The 19,835-nt window shown below is 40.4% G+C and overlaps 2 protein-coding genes across 6 annotated transcripts in view; both read right to left on the reverse strand.

Annotated features, from left to right (window-relative positions):
- Positions 1-601: 601 nt before the first annotated feature.
- LEPROT (leptin receptor overlapping transcript) lies at positions 602-13,566 on the reverse strand. The gene is made up of 4 exons (XM_060773678.2): positions 13,461-13,566; positions 9,641-9,716; positions 7,069-7,255; positions 602-3,089 (listed from the first exon to the last, which is right to left on the reverse strand). The coding sequence occupies exons 1-4, from the start codon at positions 13,474-13,476 to the stop codon at positions 2,973-2,975; spliced, it is 396 nt and encodes a 131-aa protein (XP_060629661.1). The 5' UTR covers positions 13,477-13,566; the 3' UTR covers positions 602-2,972.
- A 4,251-nt stretch (positions 13,567-17,817) lies between these two features.
- The window catches only part of DNAJC6 (DnaJ heat shock protein family (Hsp40) member C6), an 83,908-nt gene continuing 81,890 nt past the window's right edge, over positions 17,818-19,835 (reverse strand). For all 5 annotated transcript variants that reach the window (XM_060773677.2, XM_060773675.2, XM_060773676.2 and 2 more), the window contains one exon: positions 17,818-19,802. In XM_060773677.2, the coding sequence (XP_060629660.2) occupies positions 19,701-19,802 (102 nt within the window). In that variant the 3' untranslated portion in view covers positions 17,818-19,700. The remainder of the gene's footprint in view (positions 19,803-19,835) is intronic.

Consider the following 19,835-nt stretch of genomic DNA (forward strand, 5'->3'; position numbering starts at 1 on the left):
GCCTCCAATGGATTAAATGCTCTTGCCTTCATGCAGATTATGCTGTGAATGAAATAACATAAAAGAGGCAACAGTGCTAGAAACCCTTTTAACCTCTCACTTGGAAAACTGACATTTGTGAGTTTCAGAAAGTTCAGGTTCCTCCACACAACTTGCTAAAATAGTGAAAAAAGAAGCATGTCTTCAAAGGTCAAGCCACTTGATAAAATGTATTTTAGCCTACTACAAATGAAGAAAATGTTGCACTATCCACTTAATCTTGCAATAACACTTGCCACCAATTTAAAATGAAAGTATATTGTGTGAAACTCAAGCATGGATGAGCAATTCCTTTCTCTATTCACCAGTTTTGATAAGTGCCAGACATTATATAAGAGCATATGCATGTTTTAAACTAAGCTTGAACATTCATTCAGCAACAATTGTCCAAATGTGAAGAGCAAATTGTTTTTGAACTTTTGTTCCACTGCGCTTTGAAGACTATCTTTATTTTTCTTTAATTTCAACTGTGCTTACTTTATAAGAGGTCAGTGTGATCTTGAGCTTCTACTCATTTGAAATAAAATGGAAAGAGACAGATATATTACAAAATTAATGGCAATGATCTTTTAAAGTTTAGTTTTATTAAAGTTTGAATCTTGTTCCTGTTCACAATTACATTGCAATAGTGCATGATTTTAGTACTTCAAATGATACAGTTTATAATAAAGTTACAGAATTGCAGATACATATAAAATATAGAAAAGGCTAAACAAGAGCAAATATAAAGCAGCTGGTTTGTTGAAAGATAAGATTGCAAAAACACATATTACATAATGCACAATTTTTCTTCAACCACAATAATTTTGGAGATAAAGGCACTTTGAAATTTACTATCATGGAAACCACTGAAGTAGATGAATGTTCAGTACAAACAGGTTGACAAACTTGGATCTTCTCAGGATCAAGCCATCTGGAATCCTTATAACCTTAGCAGTTAAAGCCATTACAAACAAACCACAACAGGCAAGCAACGGCAATTACAATTTGCAAAGGAAAGTGAGGGAAAGTTTGCCATTTTGTTTCCATTTTAAAAAGAAGCACCCCAACAGGCAGAAAGGGAAGGAGGTACACAATCTTTGCCTATCTTGACTTCTCTTTGTAGTCTACGAATAAGGTTTAAGGGAAGCAATATTTTGCTGATAACCCTCTATTGGGTCCATAGGACATTTTAGGATCTTATTTCTACAAATTCCCAATATTGGTCCATTAAGTAGGTCCATAATCTTGATGTTCAAGGGCTCAGACCACTTGAGCCATCTAGGCCCCGAAGAGACCAGGCCCAATGGATATCTATTTGACAATCTGGGCTGCTCTTTGTCTATTTTTATGACTAATTTAATGGGGTAATTATAACTTTCTGGATGTACATCCACTGTAAAACTTTGGAGTGATGACAGCAAACCAGGTGAGATTATAAAATAATCCAGTACTCTCCCCCGCTTACTTCTTGGCCTTTTGGCTAAGATCAAGTGTAGTATCTTTGTAGTCCACACTAACTTCGATTTCACTGCTCTGGTGACTCGGTTACTACTCCAGAATGTGTTATGGGACAGCACTGGATTCTGCCATGGGACCAATGAAAATATGCTCTTTGCTGTCAATGGGTGTCTTGCGATAGACTAGAAGTCTTCTATGGACGGAAAGAGTTCTTTAATCTATCAGGGTAAAATAATAAATACAATCCACCATGTGAAAGGAATTTTCACGATTATATCACATAATTCACAATTTTTAAGACTGAGTTATTAAAACTTGAGTGATTTATTATTCTAATGGACTGGATACTCCATTTTTCTTTAAAATGGGTGTCAACAGAGAATTCCACTAGAGAACAGTTATATCCACATTGGAACAAAATCAAATCTGTTAATCTTTTAAGAGATTTTATTTTCTATTTCTTAAGACTCAAGATGTTTGACTAAAGTCTAATAAACAACCTCAAAAAAGGAATTCTTGCACCGATTGCAAATACTGGGAAAACCCTATATGGGTTGTTGTAGGTTTTTTGGGCTACATGGCCATGTTCTAGAAGCATTATCTCCTGACATTTCGCCTACATCTACGGCAGGCATCCTCAGAGGTCCTCACAATGTCAGGAGAGAATGCTTTTAGAACATGGCCATATATCCCAAAAAACCTACAACAACCCAGTGATTCCGGCCATGAAAGCCTTCAACTATACATAAAACCCTATGTGTTTATGTGGCTTCAAGTTGCCTGTTGACTTGTGGTGACTCCATTATTTTCATAGGGTTTTCTTCGGCAAGGAAAACTCAGAGGCAGTTTGCCACTGCATTGCTTTGAAATATGACCTACATCTCTTGGCATTCCTTGGCAATCTCATTCAAGTACTAACCAGGCTCAACCCTGCTCAGCCTCCAAATAGCTCATCAACAGCTACAATTCTGTACAAGGACTGTGTCTGAAAGGGGTTCCTTCTAAAGATCTTCAGAAGTTATAGTAGATTACACACATTCTACCAAACACATACATTAGTCTTTGGAATGCCATGAATTTCCTGTGTTTTTAATCACTCAAAATATCAAAGTCAAAATCTAATTGTTTTCTTCAGCTGTTTGCTGTTGCCTCTGCCAGAATGAGTGACCTTCCTCTTCTTGAAGATCCTGCTCCATCCATCAATTCTACAAAATTGTTCCAAAAATGTAGACAGTCTCCAGAGCAGGTAATTCAATGTGCTGGTGGTGCTTTTAGTTTTGCTGGTGTTGGATACCACAGTACATTGTTGGATTTTGCTTAAAGGTATTTTCATTTCAAACTTTGTATGGCTGTACATGCATGCACTTAATACAGGTCAATACATGCACATAATATACATTGTATATACACACAATTACAATGCACTGTAAATACCAAGTCAATAGTTAAGGTCCATGTGTGTTAGGTAGTGCAGATCCATATCATATTGAAGTCTACCACTGTTCCCAGGAAAAATCATCTCCTCTGCCAAAAAGAACAAAAAAGCCTAGAACAGTAAGGAAAATCACAGCGTTGCCAGCCAGCACAAGGGCACAAGCTCCCCACTTGATCTGAAATAGAAGATATTTAAAAATAATAACTCCACGAACTGATCAAAAGCATATATTATTTTCAGCATTAGAGAGGCACAAAGAAATACAACATCAGCATGCTAAAAGCGCTTAAGATCAAACAGCAAATTCTGAGTATGGACCAACCGAAGTAAATCATTGCCATTATATAATTATAGTAATTATAGCAGTAAGATAATTGCTGAAATGCACTGATATTTAGAGCAATTATTAGTCCTTGATAATGTAAAACAAAATATGATGGAGAAAACAAATAAGGAAATGTTTATAAGACATTATGAGTCCTTCCATCAAAAACAGCATTTATGACTCTGAAAAATAATTTATAGGCAGCTAGCCACACTCCTGTCAAAACAACTCAAAACTTCCCAGCCATCATAAGAGATTTGGAGACCTGAGCCATTGCCCCTCCTGTATTGTTTCTCTTCTCCATTCCAATTTGGACTAAAATTCTGTATTTCATTTTCATATTGAATATGCTTTTAAAATACTATTGTTACATAAAATTCATACTTTCTATAAATGTCTTAGGAATCAAAAAACAAAAGGTAAAAATACCCTAGTGATACCATTGCTAGGGTACCTGATTGGGTTGTTAATATTTATTCTCAGGACTGAGATCCAACTAAATCAAATGGAGCTTACTACTCAGTAGGATGGCATGGCATCACACTCAAGAGTGAGGAACACTCTTAGACATTCATGCTGGAAAACTACTTTCAAATGTATAGGAATACAAAAAATAATATTACACACAGAGGATATGTTCTGTGGGTACCTGAAACTTGAACAACAGCCAACTCTATACTACAGACATACTATAGAATAACACTGGAGGAAACTGAGAGAGCCACAAACATCCGAGGGAAAATATTTTGAGAGACACATGCTATGACCATGGCATTACTTCTGCTGGAGGGCAGGGGGTTGCAATGTTTTGCTAATATTGTTGCAAGACCCTGGTAGGAGCAGGTGGCATCTGGACTATAAGGAACTGCATAAATAGTAGTACAGCATCTAGATCCAGGGAAGTCATGCTACCCCTCTATTTTGCCTTGGTCAGACCACACCTGGAATACTGTGTCCTATTCTGGGCACCACACTTCGAGGAAGATGTTGACAAGCTGGAATGTGTCCAGAGGAGGGTGACTAAAATGATAAAGGGTTTGGAGAACAAGCCCTACAAGGAGCGGCTTAAAGAACTGGGCATGTTCAACCTACAAAAGAAAAGGCTGAGAGGAGACATAATGATGGTGGTCATGTATAAATATGTGAGGGCAAATAGGGAGTAAGCCTGTTTTCTGCTGCCCTGGAGACTAGGATGTGGAACAATGGCTTTAAATTACCGGAAAGGAGATTTCACTTGAACATTAGGAAGAACTTCAAAACTGTGAAAGTTGTTCAGCAGTGGAACCCTCTGCCTCAGAGTGTTGTGGAGGCTCCTTCTTTGGCTGGATGGCCATCTGTCGGGGGTGCTTTGAATGCGATTTTCCTACTTCTTGGCAGGGGGTTGGACTGGATGGCCCACAAGGTCTCTTCTAACTCTATGATGCTATGAACAGTTTTAGAACACTGCCTTTGTTTTCTTTTCACTTGCATCAGATTCCTCATTAGGAGAAACACTCCATTTTTATCTGTTTTCTAATGCTTATATTCTCTGGGTAACCAGTGAGTGAATTGATACGATCATAAAATAGTCTAGAAATCTGACTTTGCTACTATTTATTGGCCATAAGAAAGGTGCAAATCCTGGGTCAAAACTAAGGGGGAAAGGAAGCACAGGGAGGCCATGGCGGGGGTCTACTGCAGACTTCCGAGCCAGGTTGAGGACCTGGTGGAGGGAAGTCCTGCTCTGCTTTGGCCACCTGCAAGGATGACCCTGCGCCCCGTCCTGGGCAATGCAAGCCAAGTCATTAGTTTTTATGGTGTTTAATACTTTGGAAACAGCTGCTATGGAAGAAAGGCTTCAAACTACATGTGAAAGTTCCTATGGGGAGATCCCTTTGTTTATATAAGTATAGGTGGGTAGCAAAATACAATTTGGTTTGGTCGAAGGGTCAAAATTGTTTTGTGGTAAGAAGCTTTATAACGAGACATTATTTTGACAGAGAGCAAGAACATATTTGGCCAGGTTACTTTAAGAAGTCAGTATTCAGAAGTAAATTTGTGGTTGTAAGGTGAAGCAGGCACTGAAGACTTTCAGGTAGTCCCAAAAAACATCTATACCAGTGGTTCACAGCCTGTGGATAGATGTTTTGGCCTTCAATTCCCAGAAATCCCAACAGGTGGTAAACTGACTGGGATTTCTAGAAGTTGTAGGCCTGGGGACTCACAGGTTGAGAACCACTGATCTATACCATCCCAGAAGGCAGAATCAACAGGAGGAATATAGAGCCATAATTATTACCTTCTTTCTTGATTTAATGCACTTTTAGATGATTGCATCAATAGAGTTCACTGGGCAACATAAACCTATTTGTGTGTGCATCATACAGCATGATGTTGAATGATAATGGGGAAAGTTGCTGAGAGGTTTTTTTTTTACTTCCTTATGAATTATGAGTAAAAAAAACTAAATAAGAGAAAAAAGGAGGGAAAGAATCTGAAGAAAATTAATTTCTGTCATGATCTGAAAATTTCCAGATGTTTTGCATTGCTAGCCACTACCACATCTTGAAGGAACTAGCATGCCCTCTAGTGGCACAACTGTATTACTTACTGCGTCATTAGGGCAAGCTGAAGTGCTTGAGAAAAATGTTGAAAATTCACATTTATTAATTTTTAATATATATATATATAAATGTGTATCCTCCTTAATCATGGAAGTCTCAAACTTCCTTGTTATCAAGCTGAACAAGGAGTAAAAGTGGGGGGGGGGGAGAGAGAAGCTGGAAAACGTCCTGAGGAGGGCGACTAAAATGATCAAGGGTCTGGAGAACAAGCCCTATCAGGAGCCGCTTAAAGAGCTGGCCATTTTTAGCCTTCAGAAGAGAAGACTGAGAGGAGACATGATAGCTATGTGAGGGGAAGTCATAGGGTTGGGGGAGCAAGCTTGTTTTCTGCTGCCCTGGAGACTAGGATGCAGAGCAATGGCTTCAAACTACAGGAAAAGAGATTCCACCTGAACATTAGGAAAAACTTTCTGACTGTGAGAGCTGTTCAGCAGTGGAACTCTCTACCCTGAAGTGTGGTGGAGGCTCCTTCTATGGAAGCTTTTAAACAGAGGCTGGATGGCCATCTGTTGGGAGTGCTTTGAACACGATTGTCCTGCTTTTTGGCAGGGGGTTGGACTGGATGGCCCATGGGGTCTCTTCTAACTCTATGATTCTATGAGAAATGGGAGAGGAAGCACCTGAAGAATATTTGAGCCCTATCATAAGTGTGGGAGACGGGAAATGGGCAGGCACCTCTCATCTTGATATAACAAGTAAAACAGCCAATGTGAGAGATAAAAGAAAATACAGCATTTGTACATTCTTCTCCTCAGTACTGTTGTATTGTCCCATCATTCTTGCTTCACACAACTCACAGAATGCAGTATGATCCCTCCCCCCATATCCACAAGACCCACATTTGAGATTTCATTTACCCATGAGTGCAAAAAGTCATCTCTAGGCATTTTCTTGGTCCCCCCGTGCAATTCTATGATATTATTGGGCCAGAGATTTTTCACTTCAGTAGGGGTTATTATTGTCTGTAGCCATGCATATCCACAGAAAATCTGGAAATACAAGGGTCATATTGTGCGACAATGTGCCAGAAAGATTTCCGTCATGGGCCTGGACAGTGCACTTTTCTCTATAGATGCTGTATTCACCTTCTCCTAGTACAGAAAGCAAAACACTGAAAACAGCATGTGTTATATCCAACACAAACACTAACTGAGACACAAAACATTATGGCACACAAAACAAAAGCTATACAAATCAACTTGCATTATCTCGGTTTGAGATCTTACCAGTTCAACACGGGCAAGAATGATAGGAAATCCAAAGGCAGAAACCACAATTCCTGTGGTGAAAAAATATGCAAGTTCTATGCAGGCACTGCTTGCAGCATCCGTGTCGTCACTGACTCTTTTTGCAATGAAGTGGGGAATGGGGCTTATGAAGTAGAATATCAAGACAAACAATGGCCAGTAGACCCTGCAGAATGACAAAGGCAAAGAATGCAAAGAGTAAGTTTGAAAAGTAACCTTATAACTTAGTTTCATCCCCAGTGACACACCCATACTTATACAAACTATTTGCAAGGGTATAATATACTGAACCATAATGTTGGGGTGAATAATTTTCATAATCTGCCTCCTGCAAATTCATAGGCTGTACATTTCACAAACTAATCAAAATCATAATAATTTATAGACAGCCCTATCTCCCCAAGGGGACTCAGGCTGGTTTCCAAAACATATGGCAAGCATTCAATTCCAACAAAGAAGCATATCACCAAATTACATCAAAATACGATACATCAGACAATATAAAACAGCCTAACTATAAATTTAATACCAAATAACAATATACCAAAAATTGAACTAATAGATCTGACCCCTCCCTCCTGACTTTCAGAAAGATGGTAAAATCTTGGCTCTGGAACTTAGCATTCTCAGATTGATGATCAAATCAATAACTGTTGACCACAAGGCGGATGGTGGTGAATTTGTGATTTACCTTGACGAATTGGCTTTATGTAATTCTTGATCTGTATTTTAATTTGTTTTAATGTATTAATGTACTATGGTGTTATTATGCTTTAGTTTATTTGTATATTGATTCTCTGTTGTTAGCCAGCCTGAGTCCCTTCTCGGAGGTCGAGAAGACCAGGTTATAAAAGTTCTAAATAAATAAATAAATAAACAAACAAACAACTCTAGAAGGCATAATCATATCATATAAATTTACACAAAATAAAACACTTAAAACAATTGGACCCATATTAAGAGGTAGGATATTTTCCAACAACTGATAGTCTGGGGTGTATTCCAGTATAGACAGAATTTAATATATCTAAATGATGTTATATGTCAGGTGTATTAGACTTCCTCTTCTCCATACGCCAGAGTGCATAGGTGTGTGTTTACAACTTTTTAAATGTGAGGAGAGAGGGGTCGGTTTTTAGTTCTTTTGGGAGAGAGTTCCAGAGGCAGGGAGCGATCTCAGAAAAGGCCCCCTCTCTCGTTCCCACCAGCCATGCTTGAGATAGGGGTGGGACTGAGAGTAGGACCTCCTCCGCAGATCGCAGTGCTCAAGCTAGTTTGTAAACAGACGCAGTTCTGCAAATAGTCTGGGCCTGAACCATTTAGGGCTTTATAGATAAGGACCAGCATTTGGTATTTAGCCTGGAAACGGATTGGCACCCAGTGGAGCCACCACTGCATGGGGGTCATACCAGAGAACATCACATACCAGAGAACATCACAAACCTCACAGCGTGCCTTTGAATGAAGACATGTGAGGGACTTGAGGGACTTTTTAGTATGATTTCTATTGATTTCCAGAGCAAAAGAGCCCCTTCCTTTACACATGATAGTTACCAGAGATGAATGAAATGTTTGAGACAGGAATAGGGTGAAAATTAGACCCTCAAATAGGCTCGTTCCAGGCTGTTCAGAATTATTTATATGCCTGGCATCCACAAACTGCAGCCCTTCATCTCTTTGGGCCTCCAACCCTCAGAATTCCTGACCATTGAACAAGCTGTCTTGGGCTTCTGGGAGCTGGAGGCCCAAACAGCTGAAGGGCGGCAACTTGAGAATGCCTGATATATACTAATGTTAAAACTCCTGATTTCATCTATAACACATGGCCAGTGCACAATTTTTAGGACCACTGTTATGTGCTTTTGGCACTCCATTCCAACCAGGAAACAAGATTGTATGCTCATTAACAGCTTCTAAACTAATCTCAAAGGCAGGCCATGTGATTATTAACACCTGGCGTACTGTGGACAAGCTGCCATGATTTACTGAAATAGACAAAAACATTTATTCCAAACAACTTTGGTAAGGACAAAATAAATTGTAGTTTCCAGTATGGTATGTATTTTCATGTCAGGAGCGACTTGAGAAACTGCAAGTTGCTTCTGGTGTGAGAGAATTGGCCGTCTGCAAGGACGTTGCCCAGGGGATGCCCAGATGTTTTGAGGTTTTACCATCCTTGTGGGAGGCTTCTCTCATGTCCCTGCATGGAGAGCTGGAGCTGACAGAGGGAGCTCATCTGTGCTCTCCCAGGATTCGAAACCCTGACCTGTCGGGCTTCAGTCCTGCGAGCACAATGGTTTAATCCATTGTGCCACCGGGGGCTTGAATGCTGGATCGGGATTCTGGGAGACAAGGGTTTGAACCCCTTCTGCACTATAGGGCCCCTAGCTCAGTCACACTCTCAGCTTCAGAGGAAGGCAGTGGCAACCCTTTTTTGAAGTAACCTTCCCAATAAGACCCTATGATGTTGTTGCCATAAATTAGAGTCAATGTAAACATATATGAAACAAGAAACCACACACACATATATAAATAATCAATTTGTTCTTACCCATAACGTTCTAGGGCACATCCCAACATAAGAAATGTCAGGCCAATGACGCCAGTAAATGACAACAAAACCAAGGCTGGAAAAGTAGAAATAAAAGAATTGAAATCACCACATTAATTTGTAAAAATTACTATCAGGTTACTAACATATAATTTATTGTCTGCTGTAAAACTCACATAAGTACACAAAGCAACCCAATGTTTACATTAAATATGCAGCAGCTTCCTAATGCAGTTAATGTTTACAAAGGAAGTTCCTTTTTCTGTTGGTAAGGGAGATGAAATGTTATTATTTGCACCAAGCTTCTTTAGTCTTAGTCCCCAATGTGGCTTCTGCCTGCATTAAAACCCTTCAATGCTATCTTAACTGACAGAATGTAGGCCTCGGACTCTAATATTATCACCTTTTTTTCTCCTGTATGGATATTAACATCTTTGCCCAACCAAGAAGATAGTGAAGTTTCAAAAATTTGCATAATGTATTCCATGCTTTGCAGGTGACCAAATAGAGGTGTTGCTGCTATGTGGATTTTGCTCCATTAAAAGTTTTGTAGCCATGTTGCCAAGATTGCATTCTGATAGTGCTACACACTATCAAGAGTGTGCGTCTATTTTGCCTTTTCCATCTTCTAGCATATAGTGTGGTGAACACCAACTGGACCCCCCCCCCCACCCCACCCCCAGATAAACTATGAATGAACTGTTCTTGTTACTTAATAAAAGCATCCCAACGTAATATTTCATCATAGAACATATTCCAAACTCCTTTCCTGACAGTGGTTTCCAACCTTTCCTGACAGTGGTTTCCAACTTCCAGATGTTTTGGACTTCAACTCCCACAATTCCTAACAACTGGCTGGCTGGGATTTCTGGGAGCTGAAGTCCAAAACAACTGGAGGATTAAAGGTTGGGAACCACTGAAAGTGTGGATCATGTGGCCTTTCAGCTGTTATTGGACCACAAGTTCTGTCACCTCTTGCCCCATCTACACTGCCATGTAGACATATATAATGCAGATTGAACTGGATTATGTGAGCCTACACTGGCATATTATATAGTGCAGGGTGGATGAGGCCTCTGCTAGCATGGCCTATGAAGAGAAACTGGGAGAGTAACAATCTAGCAAGCTCTGGAAAGACAGGATTAACTGGGAGAAACATTTGAGGATCGGTCTGCTAGTGGTCTCTCATTCATGGGGCTGCCATAAATCGAAGTGGACTTGAAGACAATTAATAACAACAAACAGAGCAGTTCAGTGGCTATCAGAAAAACACACACATCAAAGGGAAAGGAATAAACATTTTCAAAACAAAGAAAACGACTAGGTTGTTGTAGGTTTTTCGGGCTATATGGCCATGTTCTAGAAGCATTCTCTCCAGATGTTTCACCTGCATCTATGGCAGGCATCCTCAGAGGTTGTGAGGTCTCTTGGAAACTAGGAAAATTGGGTTATATCTGTGAGGTCTCTGGATGCCTCTGAGGATGGCTGCCATACATGCAGGCCAAACATCATGAGATAATGCTTCTGGAACATGAAAGCATGTGAAAAGTAGACTGTGGTGCAGCTCAGCTGCATTAGATCACTACTGACCAAAAGTTCATGAGTTCGAAGCCACCCTGGGTCAGAGTGAGCTTCCAACCATTGTGTAGCACGCTATCACCCTTTGCAGCCCAAAAGACAGTTGCATCTGTCAAGTAGAAAATTTAGGTACCGCTTATGCGGGGAGGCTAATTTAACTAATTTATGACACCATAAAAAATCTCCAGCAAACATGCAAAATGCAAAGAATGAGGAAATACTCCATCAGTGTCATAAATGGACAGTGAGGCGACAGCTCCCCTGATGGCCAGAATACCTTCATGAAGCTGGAATGTTAAATGGCCTCTGTGTGTCTGTCTATATATGTTGTGTGTCTATGGCACTGAATGTTTGCCATGTATATGTACATTATAATCTGCCCTGAGTCCCCTGCGGGGTGAGAAGGGTGGAATATAAATACTGTAAATAAATCTATGTATATAATAAAAGTCAGTGTTTGTATGCGGCGGAAGTGCGGCGGAAGTGCGGCGGAAGTGTGGCAGACGTAGGGCAGTGTATGTGCCAACTTTCTGATTGGCTGCCACTGTGGTGCTATTTGCATATGGTCTCTTATTGACCAGCCTGAAAGTTCTAAGATTCTGAGGTGACAAGAGAGGAGAGAAAAAGGGCTGAGGCTGTGTCAGAAAATTACCAATACAGACCAAACTTGGCACACAGAGCCCACAAGACCCACTCTACATCCTACTGTAGTTTGGAGGAGGATGGACCATGGATGATGGGACTAGCAGTACCATCACTCACTTTCTGAGACCGCTGTGAACCTTATCCAATGACTGATCAAGACCAAACTTGGCACACAGAGCCCGCAAGACCAACTCTACATCCTACTGCAGTTTGGAGGAGGATGGACCATGGATGATGGGACTTGCAGTATTTTCACTCACTTCCTGAGACCACAGCAACATTCATCCAATTACCAATAAAGACCAAGCTTGGCACACAGAGACACAATTCCTTTCTCAAATAACCCGGGCAACGCCGGTTCCCCAAGCTAGTAATAAATAAAATATAAAGCCAATTTTCCTAGTTTCCAACAGACCTCACAACCTCTGAGGATGCCAGTGATTCTGGCCATGAAAGCCTTTGACAATACAAAGAAAACTACTACCGAAAATGAGCTGAGAAATAAGTGTATCCAGATCCACAGGAAGTTAGAACTCCCTATCATATTAGGTTTCAGGATGAGGGAATGTCTGGAAAACTTGATTGTGGACTACAGCTCCCAGAACCCTCCGGTCATCACACCCAGAAGGGAATTGCAGTCCAAAACAGAAAGTAAGGCCTTCCAAAACCAGTTTCATTGCCAAGGCTGCTTTGCCCTGCCCCAAAGGACCAGTCACACCAGTCTGAGCTTCCTGTTACAAGCAATTTATTTCCCCACGAAGGAGCCGCCCTGCTTCGCACAGGACTCAGGGCCCTTCCACACAGCCCTATAACCCAGAATGTCAAGGCAGAAAATCCCACAATATCTACTTTGAAATGGAATATATGGCATATATGGATTATATAGCAGTGTAGGCCAGGCACGGGCAAACTTCGGCCCTCCAGATGTTTTGGACTTCAACTCCCACAATTCCTAGCAGCCTACCGGCTGTTAGGAATTGTGGGAGTTGAAGTCCAAAACATCTGGAGGGCCGAAGTTTGCCCGTGCCTGGTGTAGACCCATATAATCCAGGTTTAAAGCAGATAATCTGCATTCAGAAACTGGATGATATGATCAGTGTAGATGGGCCTGAGTCATTCCGAAACTGGATTGCATAGTAGTGTTGATGTTGCCTATAGAAAAGTTTTCCAGCCTAGTCCTGATGTAGCCTTCCATCTCTCTTGCTGTGCGCACAGAGTAGAACAGTCCCCCGTATCCCCGGTTTCCACTTTCCACGCCTTGAAGCATACAAGGGAAACCTTGTATTTGGGGCATTTCTCATCAGGGGGGCCTCATGTAACTCCTCCACCGTTGTAGATCATCAGACTGGAGCATCCATGGGTTTGGGTATCCACAGGGATCCTGGAATCAAACCCCAGCAGACACCAGAGGCGTCGAGGAGCTTCGAAACAACAACACAACAACAACAGCCATCATCTTTCCAAAGCAGGGGCGCAGAGAGAGCTGGATGTGGAGGAAAAGGCGAGGGAAGGAGCTCCCCCAAGGGGTTGGGGTGGGCGCCAAGAGGGAGAGAAGGAGAAGAGGAAGAAGAGGAGGAGGAAGAAGGGGGGCTTGTACCTTTGATGCCCGCCATGCCCGCCCCGCTGTCGTGGCTGGGGCTGCTTTCCGGGTTACGAAGGCGAGGAGGCGGAGAGCCAGGCGCAAGCGCTTCCTTCACGTGGTGCTCGCCCGCTCGCCTAACCCTTTCCCTCCCCGAAGGAAGGAAGGAAGGAAGGAAGGAAGGAAGGAAGGAAGGAAGGAAGGAAGGAAGGAAGGAAGGAAGGAAGGAAGGAAGGAAGGAAGGAAGGAAGGAAGGAAGGAAGGAAGGAAGGAAGGAAGGAAGGAAGGAAAGCCCGTCTCAATGTATAAGCAATGTGTAAAGGACACAACAGTGTGGCTGTGGGAATAAGACTCAGTCAGCGGGTTTCTCCTCGGGAATTCTTCTCGGAAACCTTCCGCAGACATTCCCTTCAGAAAGCATCTTCAGGAATTCAGAGTAGGAAGAGACCTCGTGGAGCATTCAGTCCAACCCCCCACGAAGAAGCAGGAAAATTGCATTCAAAGCACCCCGACAGATGGTCATCCAGCCTCTGCTTAAAAGCTTCCAAAGAAGGAGCCTCCACCACATTCGGGAGCAGACAGTGAACAGCTCTCACAGTCAGGAAGGTCTTCCTAATGTTCAGGTGGAATCTCCTTTCTGTAGTTCAGTGGTTCCCAACCTTTTCTTAACCAGGGACCACTTTGGCCAGGGGCCACCTTGACCAGGGACCACTTTGACGAAGGATCTCTTTGACCAGGGACCACTTGACCAGGGACCACTTTGACTGGGAACCACTTTGACCAGGGACCACTTGACCTTGGATCACTTGACCAGGAACCACTTGACCAGGGACCACTTGACCAGGAACCACTTTGACTGGGAACCACTTTGACCAGGGACCACTTGACCATGTACCACTTTGACCAGAGACCACTTGACTAGGGACCACTTTGACCATGGACCACTTTGACGAAGGATCTCTTTGACCAGGGACTACTTGACCAGGGACCTCTTGACCAGGGACCTCTTTGACCAGGGACCACTTGACCATGTACTGCTTTGAACAGGGACCTCTTGATCAGGGACCACTTGACCATGTACCACTTTGAACAGGGACCACCTTGACCAGGGACCACTTTCACCAGGAACCACTTGACCAGGGACCACTTTGACCAAGGGCCACTCTCCAAGATTAGTACCAAAAGGGTTACAAAACAGTTTTTGGTCAACTTTAGACTCAGTTGAGGGTCTGATTCAGTAAAGTTACTGACATATGCTTATTTTGTTGTGATAATTTTAAGATCTTGGGAAAGTTCCTTTTTGGGCAACATCCTCTGGCTGGCATGTACAATTAAGGTTGTTGCTATTGGGAAAGATAATTTTTCTAAGGCCTGATTTTCATTTATCTCCCTCCATTCCTCATATAACACTCTGTAAGACAATTTTTGTTCCTGGGTTATGTCATTTCATAATTGGTTCTGTCATGAAAACATGGAAAAAAGTTTAATAAACTGCAAAAACTTGGTTTAGCATCGACATTGTGCAGCACATTTTGCTATGTTTTTTCAATGAATATCTTATTGAGTTTCAACCAATTCAACATACATTATAGAGGCCACAAAAACAAAGTTTCTGGAGTATAATAACTACTTCCAAAGCAAGTAGCACACATTTAAAGGGAAAATACTTTCAAACCAGGAACAGATTTTTTTCATATTTTGATATGTAGTGTAATGTTTAGAAATGCTATTCCTTCAGTTCTTGTGGGTTTTTTCAGGCTATATGGCCATGTTCTAGAGGCATTTCTCCTGACGTTTCGCCTGCATCTATGGCAAGCATCCTCAGAGGTGAGGTCTAATGCTATTCCTTGTTAAAGATATAGCTATTCAACCTCTGTCACATCTATTAAAACCTATTGTTGACATTTGAATTCAATTGCCTTTTCTCCTTCATATATTATTGACATGAAGCAGCAAGATGTGTAGAAACTGCTGCCGCCCCCCCCCCCCCAATTGCCTCTACACATTGCCCAATTCTGAAACAGTGGGCCCCTTGTATCCAAAAATCCTTGGATAACAAAATCTGTGGGTGTTCAAATCTCATTATATACAATGGTGTAGTAAAATGATCTCAATATAAAATAAGGGGAAGAGACTATTTTTGGTTGTGGATGGTTGAACCCATGTATGTGGATATGGAAGACTGACTGCACTGAATGCTTTCCACTCTGTGAAATTCAAAATCGATTATTTCACTAAATAGCACAAAATAAATGAAAGCACTTAGGACACTTTCTGAGGCTCAAGGATTAGGATCCCAGATTAGGAGATGATTGTGAAGTTCCACACTTACAGAACTATGACTTGTCTCATGTTGAATGTACCCATATCCCCATTTTAGCTGCTGTAGCCTGCACACACATATGCTCACACAGACTCACACACTATCTCAATTTACTGGCTAGTGAGAAGCAGTGGGCAGCTGAGAAGCATTCAGCTGTATGTCAACAGCTGGATGCACAGCCATGAGGCATAATTTGGAAGGGTCATCCTGGAGCATGATCTCAGCGCTCTGCGTGCAGCTGTAGCTGGATATTTCACAGCTCATATCTATGTAATGCACTAACAGAATGTCAGACAAGCCCTTTCAAAGAAAAAAAATCAATAGGATATACTGGGATTGTATACTGGTTCTGGCATACCTGAATTTTGCTGCTTCTCTGAGCACAAATGGAAACCTAACTACATCATACAATAGGCAGTGGAGGCATCTACACTGTAGAATTAATGCACTTTGAAATGTGTTAATTGCTATGATTCAATGTTATAGAATCCTGGAGTTTGTAGTTTGGTGAATCACCAGCACTTTTGGGAAAAGAAGGCTAAAAATCATGTAAAACTGTATCTCCCATTATTCCATCTCATTCAGTCATATTATTATTATTATTATTATTATTATTAACAATAACAATAACAATAATTTTATTTATGGGTTGTTGTAGGTTTTTCCGGGCTATATGGCCATGTTCTGGAGGCAGTTTTTCTCCTGACGTTTTGCCTGCATCTATGGCAAGCATCCTCAGAAGTAGTGAGGTCTGTTGGAAGTAGGAAAAATGAGTTTATATATCTGTGGAATGACCAGGGTGAGACAAAGGACTTTTGTCTGCTGGGGCTAGCTGTGAATGTTTCAGCTGATCACCTTGATTAGCATTCAATGGCTTGGAAGTGCCTGGGGGGAATCTTTTGTTGAGAGTGATTTTATGTAAATAAATTTTATTTATACCCCGCTACCATCTCCCCAAGCAGCCTCGGGGTGGCTTACATGAGGCCAAGCCCAACAAATACAGCAAAGCAAATATGCAATATAAAAATACAAAAATAAAATATAATGAAAATAAAAATACAAAAAAATACAAGTAAACACACAAAACAGTATAAAATCACAATAATTGAGTCACAATAATTGAACACAGTGGGCAGGGCCAGTTGCAAAGATTAAAAATTTAAAAACACTGGGTGAGAAAGCAATGTAATGTATCTGGAAGGAGTTGGTGTCAAACTGCATTAATTTCACAGTGTAAATCAGGCATGGGCAAACTTCGGTCCTCCAGGAGTTTTGGATTTCAACTTCCACAATTCCTAACAATCGGTAGGTTGTTAGGAATTGTGGGAGTTGAAGTCCAAAATGCCTGGAGGGCCAAAGTTTGCTCATGCCTAGTGTAAATGAATTCTGTATAAATATAAACATTGACTTCAGTGGCTTGTTTGCTTCTAAACAGGTTCAGAACAGTTTCCACAACATAGTCAGAATGGGTAACGTCCTCCTACCCAAAATATCACTCTGGTGGTCATATTTTACCACCTGAATCTTTCCTTGTTTATGAAGGATGAAATACAAATAAAATGGACTGAGTTCTTCGCAATTTTTAATATATACAAATATTTTAGACCAGTCACAATTGAGTATATTGTATATTTACACCAAAAAAAAAAATACAGTAAGTTTTTAATCAGACAGTAAACCTGAACATTGACAAGTTTTGTACCTATCGGCTATATGCAAAAGAAAAAGGGGTAAGATGAAGGAATTCAGTAGCAAGACTTGCTTTCGTGCACCTTAAAACACACTAGAATTAAAGGTGGTATTTTGGTTAGGTCTCTTTTCTTTTTATTGAACTAGATGACATTTCAATGATAACTTCTATTTTGGGAAAAACTGAGTTATCCAAGGCTTTAAAAAGATAAACCAGTTGATGGTAATGTACAAAGCTAATGCCATTTTTGGAATTGCAAAAATGTATGCTACATGGATTTAAACCATTTGTATATCGTAAGCATAATTCACACAATATCTACAGATGTTGATGAAAGAGTAAAACAAGTCACGGGAACATGATTCACATTCCAAAATTGTTTTTAATAGACAAGCACATACTTGATCAAAACATATCATTATATGTTAATAAATAACATCCAGTTTGTTATAGTTGTTCAGTGTGTTAATATAAAAAGGAGAACTTGATGTTTTGTTTCACATTGGCAGTAAATGGCAATAAATAATGGATTAAAACAACAACAAAAAAGATGGCATTAATATAAAAATAAATGTAGGCTGGTTGACATGCTGTATCTGCAGAAAGGGGTTTCCCCCACTAGAAAACCAGGACAACAAAAAACAGATTGTCTTTTAAAAACATCAATTTGACAAAAGATTTTCACACCAGAGTTTAAAGAATGTATATGGAAACCTTTCCGCCTGTTCACTAGCTGCTTAGTGAAAATATAGATAACCACTTTTCTCATGTAGTGAATCTAGTGTCTACCACTAAACAGTACTCATGAGGAAATAGGTTGTGTAGCAGGATCCAGTATATGATGGGGCTTTTATGCCATCAGGCCGTCAACAAACCGAAAATATTTTGTAGTCAAAAACTGATGTCATTTCAGAATCTCATCAACACAGTGGCTCTCTTCAAGGAACTTCAGTTCTTCATGGCTGTCATTTCAAATTGACCTAATGTCAACTGCTTGAAGAGGAAATGAGCACATCATATTAATCCACCTCATGCATGAGGGACTAGATTTCATTCAGATGTCAGTAAACAAAGCTGCCTTTACAATTGTTTTCTGCAAAAAGAAAAACATTTACAAAAGGAAAAGAAGTGCTATATATAAAATTAGTTTTGTAAGACAATGAAAAAGACCATAACGTTCATTTTATCTTTTCAGACACTACCATGTGAATATATGAACATTATTGCTTACTGGGCCAATATATCTTTTGTAGGTAAGTAGTTTTGATTTATGTTATTTTTTGCTGCTTTTGTGCTCTAACATAATCACACCAAGAAAGTATTCAATTAAGAAATTTAGAAGGTGAAACTATATGTCTCTTTACAATTGCAATGGGAAACACTGGATATTTTTAATTTTTCATTGAATAAGCTGTGAAGATCATCATAACTTCCAACATCTTGAAGAAGAAGAAAGGATTCCTCTTGGTTTATAGTGGAATCTTAAAACATTATTTCAGTTGAGGATTTTTAAAAGCTTTTGCAAAATATTCATTCTCACTTTCTATCAGTGCTCAATACTCAACTCAGGACTATGTTGATTTGGACATCATCTTCAAACTGGATTCTGTCTGCATAACATATTCAATAATTTAAAGACACTCCGCATATTCCATGGTAGTGTGGAATGCCTAGTTATTTGCTTGTCTGAAACATGAAATACAGTACTATGCTTAAGGCAGCAGTAAGTTGCCAGAGACATAACCAATTGCTAGCTGTCAGATTCAAAAACACACTACAGCCAATAACTGAGGGGTCAAATGATGAAAGATAGTGTACGGTGAATAGCTGGGTATGAATGAACATTTTGAGGAAGTTTGTCTTGGATGCAAACTTTCAAGAGTACACCAGATCCCTCATGGCACAGGGTCCACTTCATTAAAGTCAGAAGAAGCCATTTATTTTATCTCACATTCCTAGAAAAACAATCCCCGTTGGTGGGATGTCTCCTTACCTACCCTGTTTCACCCTGAATTAACACTATTATATTAATGCCAAGAACTCTTTCTTTGCCTTTGTAAGTCATGGCAGGTGCAAGAAACAGCCTTCATATTATTCCCTTCTCCATGAGGAAAGTTTTCAGTATTAGGACTAGTTTTACTATTTTCACATTTCCAGCCAGGTATCAGTTCAATTGTGAAAATCTTGTGGCAAGGAACTATACAAGCACTAGCACAGGTCTACAGCAATGTCTGAGGAAGTAACACTAATACAAGGGCTTTTGGCCTTGGTTTTCAAATTCTGACCAGGCATCATTGAGCTCCATAAAAATCATCTTTGCATATTGTTCATATGGCTGTCCTGTAGCCTAGAAGGAAAAAAGAACAATGAATTAACTGAG

The sequence above is a fragment of the Anolis sagrei genome, chromosome 4 (genome assembly GCF_037176765.1).
Source record: "Anolis sagrei isolate rAnoSag1 chromosome 4, rAnoSag1.mat, whole genome shotgun sequence".
In the NCBI taxonomy this organism is placed as follows: Eukaryota; Metazoa; Chordata; class Lepidosauria; order Squamata; family Dactyloidae; genus Anolis; species Anolis sagrei.

Bases quoted from the DNA above. Each gene is read 5' to 3' on its own strand.
- LEPROT (XM_060773678.2), bottom strand. The intron at 7,256-9,640 runs GTAAGAACAAAT...GTCATTCTGCAG, and splicing joins TGTGCCCTAGAACGTTATGG to GGTCTACTGGCCATTGTTTG. The intron at 3,090-7,068 runs GTAAGATCTCAA...CTTCTATTTCAG, and splicing joins TTCTTGCCCGTGTTGAACTG to ATCAAGTGGGGAGCTTGTGC.